Genomic DNA, 7,679 nt, shown 5'->3' on the forward strand with positions numbered 1-7,679 from the left:
ATGTATTTTATTTGCAAAATATCCATTTTAAAAAACAAAAGGGATTTCATACTTAAAAAGCTTTTAAAATATGTAAGTTTTACAATTTTAATGCCTTTATTACATTCACACTTATGTATGTGTACGTATTCTAACTTTTTATTAATATTTTCCCATATTTTTTAGTGAGGTATAAACGACCACAAAATAAATGCACACAAAGTAATTTATGTTTATGTAGCTGTCAATAAAAAAGCAAAGTATAATAAATTGTAAGAATCATAGAATCCAAGCACAAACATAGTCTGTTAGATTCAAATAAAATACATATGGATTGGTTTTATAATAATTATACTAAAAAAAAACAAGTAAAGTTTTCGAAAAAATTGGCAAAATAATATAAAAAATTAAAATTCCAAAATTAGAACGAAAGCACGAAAAAAATCTTCCTTAAATTACTCACATTTTGAAAGATATAAAAATTGGAAACGTACTAACCCGTTTCATCATTCAAAAAATTTGCATTTTTATTTTTCAAAATGAAAACATTATTATTTGCAAATAAAAATTTTGTTTTTTTAAGCTTTATGTTTAATATTATAAAATATAAATTGTAAAACTAAACGAAATTAATGTAATTTTTTTTATTTTCAAGTGATTATTAAAAAACTTAATTTAAAATGCTACTATTGGTACAAAAATAATTGATTAAAACACGAGTATCTGAGGAATCACCCCACGAATGCTTTAACACCAGTTACGGACCACTTTGTACATTAAATTCATTAATATACATGAATATATCTTAAACTTATATTATTTTGCCTTAATATTCTGAGTTATACATTATATTGATCACTATATTTATTTTTAAAAACAATTTAAAAAACGCCGTCGGGTAACATATACAAATTTTAATGTATGATTTTTACCCAAAAGTTCTTCATTGCATAAAATATCAATCTAAAAAATAAATAATTATTTGAAATTTCACAAATATTTCAAAATATTAGGCAAAACAGAATATGTCAATTCTCAATTATATTAATTTTCAAAGAGCCCTTAAATTTATTTTAACTAAAATAAAACTTGACAATAAATTTAAATGCGTACATATATATATTCGCGATTTTCTGCACAAAGTGCTAATTTTAATTCACATACTTTCACGTTTTCAAGGTCTCAAATCATTGGTCATTGAGATTTGTTATGCCTATTTTGATATTGAAAAAGATTTATACCTCTCTATATTTTTCTATTCCATTTAAAACTTTTTTTTGCTAAAAATTTCTTTAAATGAGTGATAGTTGATTGAGAACTACACCTAGAAAACCTTCATTGCAAATTTTTTAAATTGTTACTACTACACTCTAAACAAACATTAACTAGCTCATCTAAACTATGATAGCCGGATTCAGCATGTGCTTCATTAACCTTGTCATCATCATCTTCATGATTCTGTAGTAAATCTTTTGGACAAGCTATATTACGACTTCTATAAAAATCTCTTTCCCTCTTCATTTCATCTAAAAAGAAATATTTCTTTTCAAAAAGTTCATATTAAAATGCAAAATATATCAACGCACTTTCTTGCAGATTCGGTACTAGTTTATATACTTAATACAAAAACTTATATATTGCAATGGATGTGACTGATGAATAACATTCTCGCATGTCGGACAAGTTTTCTTTTCTTCCAAGTGTTTTACTAAACAACTTTTGCAAACTAAAATTATGTTGTGTGTTTAATTTTTTCAATAAAAACTTTGTTTTGAAAAATATTCAATTCAAATTCCCGATATATAAAATTAAATACTCTCGAGACTTACATGTATGTAAACATTCAGTGACTGTGGTTGCATCAATGAAGTAGCCTCCACATATTTTGCAAGTTATATGAGTGTTTAAAGTACGTAATCTTATTCTTCTTTCCATATTAATATTTCATATATGATTTCCCTCTTCTTCTTGAACAATTTGTTAAGCGCCCTTGCTCAGCTTAAATTTTTCTTTCTGTTTTCTTCTAAATGGTTATAAAGACGAACCAATTTGGCAGGTTTTCCAAATTTTTCTGTCTTAAATTAAGTGGAACCACATATATTTGTTTTACGTTTTATAATTCTGGTGAAATTTATAATCTAGAATATTTACGGACTTAATTTACCTGTTCACAATCATGATAAATGTCTCTCTTATTATGTACCTTCTTAAACATGTGTAAAATATAAAAAAGCATGTTGAATAAATTAAATCATATAAAAAATTTGAAGACCTCTACACTGGAGCAAAAATATATCAAAATACTTTTTAGTTGTTAGTGCATACTGGTGCTTATTTTGTCTATATATATTTAATCTATTTCGTTATACGAATTAGAAATACAATTTTCAAAATTATCTTGATTTACATATCTAATCTAAGTCTGAATCTGATTCAAAAAAGAAAAGCGCGCACCGAATTCAAACAAGATTATAGTCAACGTAAGTAAACCCAGTAAACTTTCATTCTATAATCCAATAAGTTTTTTTCCAATATGACGTTCAACGCTCAGCGCTATTTGTTGTCAAGTATTTATATTAAAAAAAGGGTTTCCAAACTAATACGTCACTATAACCAATAATTTGGCACTTCGAAAAAGTAAATGACAATTAATGCTATACTAATTTTCAAAGTCACTTTTTTGTCTAATGTTTCAGGTTCACGATCTCTTTCCTTAAAAATATCATTCAGCTCATTGGATTTTCATATGCTGAATTGTGTTTTTGTGGGTAATGATCATGAGTTTCTTAGATTCTTGCAATTTTCTCTTTTAAAATTTATATGCCTATAGAGAACTTTCAGAAATAATGTAGTGTCTCTTATTTTCTGTGGCGGCAGCACTGTAAAAAGATATAGAAATATTCCATCGAACTTAAAATAGTCTTTCAAAATTTATGACTTTTAAAATAATCAAGTTGGCAGCAATGAATTTATTTTCTTGAAAATTATTTTGTCAACCTATAACAAAACGTCAATATGAAATCCAAAGAACAAAATTAAGTAATACATTTTAAAAAAGTAAATTGTAAGCTGTTCTTAAAAAAAAGCGAAAATAATATTGTATTACTTTGTATTAAAATATAAGACATAAAATTTTGCATTTTCAAATGGTAACATTGACATAATTTTTATAATTAACTTATATTCATGGAAAAATTTGTTTTACAGGGGAATTATACTGAAGACCAAATAGCTGGTGAGTAATGAATATGTATATTAAATTAAAACTACACATGTATGTTCATACATATGAAAGTGATTGCCACACTGTGACATAAAATTTTTCTGCTTCGTCAATTTGTATTTAAGAAAATAAATATCACGATTTTCCATATCTATTATACATCTCGATTTCACACACTTTCGTACCATGTAATTTCTATTTAAATTATTTTGATCCTCAAAAAAAAAAGGACTTAAACGCAGAATTCAATTTATCAGTCTATATCAGTTAAAAAAAATTTGGTGGAAATAGTATAAATAAATATTTAGATTATGTAGAAAAATTTATATTGATGTTAAGCACAGTAAAGTTAAGTTATCAATTTTTATGGATCGGTAGCTACCAATTTCATGCAGTGGTTAAATTTGATCCGCTATTTAAAAAAGAATAATGGAACTACTACTTAACGCAACATTATTTCAGGGAGGTAACCAACTACTTAATCCAACATATTTTGAACTATTCGATCACATATTTTGAACGATCTATCAAATAAAATTGTTTAATTCTGCGCCTTTACACGAATCAAAAAAATTTAAAATTAAATTAGCTTGTTAAAAAGGTCATTAGTTGTTTTCCATTTTAAGACATTTGGTTTATGAAAAATATTCTCTATTAAAATTTCAATTAAAAAGCTTTACGTTTTTTTTTGGAGGTAAAAATTCCCACAAATAGTAATTGGAACGGCAATTTTATTACCATTTCTAGTAAAATATGATTATTTTAAAAGTGTGCACAAAAACATATTTTTATTACATGTTTGTATTGGTAAAGCTCTTTATTTTAAAGTATGTACATATATGAATGTTTTTATGATTAGTGCTTTTGCAGTTTTATTTAGTCATAGCTAGAGGTGCATCATTAATAAGAAAAACTTCAAATTATTTATTAATACTTTGCTTTTTTAATTCAGTTGTATATAAACTTTGGTTGGGTTTGCGTGGACACATTTTTTTGATTTTAAATTTCTTAAAGCTTGTAGGTAAAGCACTCAAAGTTTGAAGAAAAAAAAAACAATAAAAACCAAAATGTATGCATTTGATCTCTCATGCAAAAACATATTTTCGTCGGTTGAAGGTAGGTCCCACAAAATTGAAACTGCAACATACATATATGGAATTCATCCCTTTTAGCACCTGCTTATATTTACTAAATTTTATAAGAGCAATCAGTACAACTACAACACTTAAATGTTGATAATTCAACTTATTTAAGTAATGTTTATTAACTTCATTTTTATATTCTTTAATTGCAGAGTTTCAGGAAGCCTTCAACCTTTTCGACAACCGTGGGGATGGCAAAATTCCACTATGTCAAGTTGGTGAATGTCTTCGGGCTTTAGGTCAAAACCCTACTGAAGCAGATGTCAAAAAATGCACTCATCAGCTAAAAGCAGATGAAAGAATACTTTTTGAAGTATTTTTACCAATTTATCAAGCCATATCTAAAGCACGTTCAGGCGATACAGCTGACGATTTCATTGAAGGATTAAGACATTTTGATAAAGATGCCAGTGGATTTATTTCATCGGCAGAATTAAGGCATTTACTAACCACTTTAGGAGAGAAATTAACTGATGAGGAAGTTGAACAATTACTCGTTAATCAAGAGGACTCTCAAGGAAATGTTAATTATGAGGAATTTGTTCGTATGGTAATGAATGGATGAAACTATTTCACGCACAATAAAAAACAAATAAAACTTTCATATTTAAGCATGTTTTATAAACAATATTTAATAAGCAAAAAATAATCTTCCATTGTATATTATTATTCGTTTAATGTATAATATTAATTTTTCCAATAAACATTTGTAATTGTTTCAATTGTTCTTTTTAATTTTAATTTACAACATTGAATGAGTTATATAAAATAATATAAAGTAATCTTGAAAAACTATTTACATATTTGTCTGAATCATGTTGCTTACTACTTTTATTAGCAAACTTATTTCAGTTTTAAGGTATTTTTACAATGAAATAAGGGAGCACAATTATTAGAGCGGAATATAGGAAGTACAATTAATATAGCCATTATCCTAAAGTATTTTTTATATTTATTAGATAAATGTTAGTGCTTAAAAATTCCACTCAAAATTATCATTGATGTTCATATCACTAATAAATAAAAATTTATTAGTTAATCGTTTACTTCAACTTTCATATCTTCATTATCCTCTTCACCAAAAGTTTTTAATAGATCAAAAGATAGGTATTTTTGATGGAAGTATGTGAAAAACTAAAATATGTGTTCAATTTTGAAGAAAAGCGTAAGTTTCTTTCTACTGAACCTTCCCAATTTCCAACACATTTCAATAAATGCCAAAAAGTAGATGGTAATAAGATTTCCAAATGAAAGGAAAAGATAGATTATTGCAACCGAATGAATATAGCGAAAATGATGGAACGAAATTAAGAGGAATCAAAACAAAACTGAATTTTTAAATATAAAACACAAGTGTACAGGTACATATTCCAAACTCACTTATTTTAAACACATATACACATATGCATGTATGTGAGTCACGTTTGACAGCAATACCGTTACATCCTCTTTTCAAACGTAATTGCAGAAATTGGGCAAATAAAGCATTTAAAACCAAAGCTCATAAAACAATCTTGCTGTCTTGCAAAAATAATGGTGTTCTTACAATTTGCATTTTGGATCATAATTTTGAACCAAAAATATAAAATCCCATTTCCTTTTTGAAAAAATAACAAAACCACATTTTTTTTTAAAATAACAAATTGGAGGTAATGCAAAATAAATGCAAACAAAAAAAATCTATTTGCGTTAAGAATATTTTTAAGCCATTTACAAAACGAAAACTTTACAACTTGGACTATATGACGCTATTAACAATTTATGGTTTGGAACGTGGATTTCAGTTTATTTCTTCAAAATTTCAATAAATGCTAAAATGCAAGAAAAAAAGTAGTGCAAATTTTTTTTTCAAAACATTAGTTTGATTTTGGTGTATTTTTTCAAATTGGAAAAAATTTACATTTGATATTAACAATTTTGCTAATTTTGTGTGATGTGTCACCCAAAATGCATACTTCTCATATAATCATATATACATATATCTGTATATTTTTCACGTGTATATAATATAATTAAATTAATATGCTTCATAATTCAAAAAAAAACATTGCATATGTGTAGTCTTTTTATATTAAAAGTCCATATAATTCTTTTCGGGTATTTATGTGTGTGATTTTAGTTTTATCAGGAAATATTTTCACATTGTTAGTAAGTTTAATTCACAGATTCACCTAAACTACCGGACCTTTTAGAGCTTAGGCAAGTATCTTTATAAAAAATTTTTATGTTTGTTTCATTATAGGTGACAGTTTGGAACGACACATTTTTACAATGCTTGTAATAATTAAAGTAATAGTTTAAACTTAAAATCTAATGATTACAAATTTAAATTCTAACTTAAAATCTAATAAAATTTTTATTAACTTTATTTTATGTCGTTTATTCTAGATTGAAAAATATAGCAACAAAATTTTTCTTTTATTCAGTATATTATCAGTTTTTACTCGAAATTCTCTCAGATACGTTGCTTGACATGGCTGTTCAAATTCGAAAATATTATCATCATCATCATAATTTGGCGTTACCACCTGGGGTAGGCTTTGGCCTTCCGCACGATTTGCCTCCAGGTCGTTCTATCTTGTGCTGCTGTTTTCCAATTGTCTATGCTCAGCGTTTGAACATCATTTTCTATGTTGTTAAGCCATCTTGTGCTTCGTCTTCCTCTTGCTCGATTGAGGTACGGTTGACTGTCAAATATTTTGTATTTCGCTCTATTACTGCTCATTCGCACCACATGTCCTGCCAATTGCAGTCTCTGCGACTTTATGAATCTAACGATGTCCTCACCCTCAATTAGCTGCTCTAACTCGTCATTACTTCGGCATTCGCATTTACCACTTTCTAACTTTCTGTCTTTAAAAATTTTTCTTTCAAATATGCGAAGGCTCTGCATATCACTATTCGTCATTGTCCATGTTTCACTGCTATACGTTATGTTTGAATGCAATTGTTTTAGAATACTATCGCATTATGCATATTATTATCATTACAAATTATAGTTCCTAGGTAGTTAAAACTTGTAACATTTTCGAATTTGTATTCGCCGATGGTTATGTTTTGCAGCTGTTGCTTTGGGGTTCTAGACATTTCCAAATACTTCGTTTTGGACTCATTAATTTTAAGACCAACTTTTGATGTTTTTTTTTCAATAGCTATAAAAGCTTTGCACATTGCTCTGACGCCTCTTGCAATTATAACTATATCATCTGCATATGCTAATATTAGCGATGTTTTTACAAAAATATTGCCGCCAGTATTCATTTTTACTAAAGCATGTGGTAGAGGTAGATTAAAAATTAATGCAGACAATGCGTCTCCTTGTCGTACTCCTGTTT

General features: G+C 27.1%; 1 protein-coding gene and 1 pseudogene across 2 annotated transcripts; one reads left to right on the forward strand and one right to left on the reverse strand.

Moving 5' to 3' along the window:
* Nucleotides 1-849: 849 nt before the first annotated feature.
* Nucleotides 850-2,425, reverse strand: LOC129607767 (polycomb group RING finger protein 3-like; annotated as a pseudogene).
* Nucleotides 2,426-2,964: 539 nt separating this feature from the next.
* Nucleotides 2,965-5,066, forward strand: LOC129607702 (myosin-2 essential light chain-like). 2 transcript variants are annotated; one of them, XM_055518864.1, is made up of 3 exons: nucleotides 2,965-3,128; nucleotides 3,187-3,214; nucleotides 4,497-5,066. In XM_055518864.1, the coding sequence occupies exons 1-3, from the start codon at nucleotides 3,126-3,128 to the stop codon at nucleotides 4,907-4,909; spliced, it is 444 nt and encodes a 147-aa protein (XP_055374839.1). In that variant the 5' UTR covers nucleotides 2,965-3,125; the 3' UTR covers nucleotides 4,910-5,066. The 2 variants fall into 2 exon arrangements, with proteins under 2 accessions (XP_055374839.1, XP_055374838.1); XM_055518863.1 differs by lacking the exons at nucleotides 2,965-3,128; nucleotides 3,187-3,214 and adding an exon at nucleotides 4,141-4,318.
* The last annotated feature ends 2,613 nt before the right edge of the window (nucleotides 5,067-7,679 follow it).

Source organism: Condylostylus longicornis, unplaced genomic scaffold (assembly GCF_029603195.1).
Source record: "Condylostylus longicornis isolate FDR11 unplaced genomic scaffold, ASM2960319v2 ptg000028l, whole genome shotgun sequence".
Lineage (NCBI taxonomy): Eukaryota > Metazoa > Arthropoda > Insecta > Diptera > Dolichopodidae > Condylostylus > Condylostylus longicornis.

What these genes read in the sequence shown, in the direction of transcription:
- LOC129607702 (XM_055518863.1), top strand. Translation starts at nt 4,270, where the DNA reads ATGTATGCATTTGATCTCTCATGCAAAAACATATTTTCGTCGGTTGAA. An exon ending in CATATTTTCGTCGGTTGAAG is followed by an intron (nt 4,319 to 4,496) that starts GTAGGTCCCACA and finishes CTTTAATTGCAG; the next exon opens with AGTTTCAGGAAGCCTTCAAC.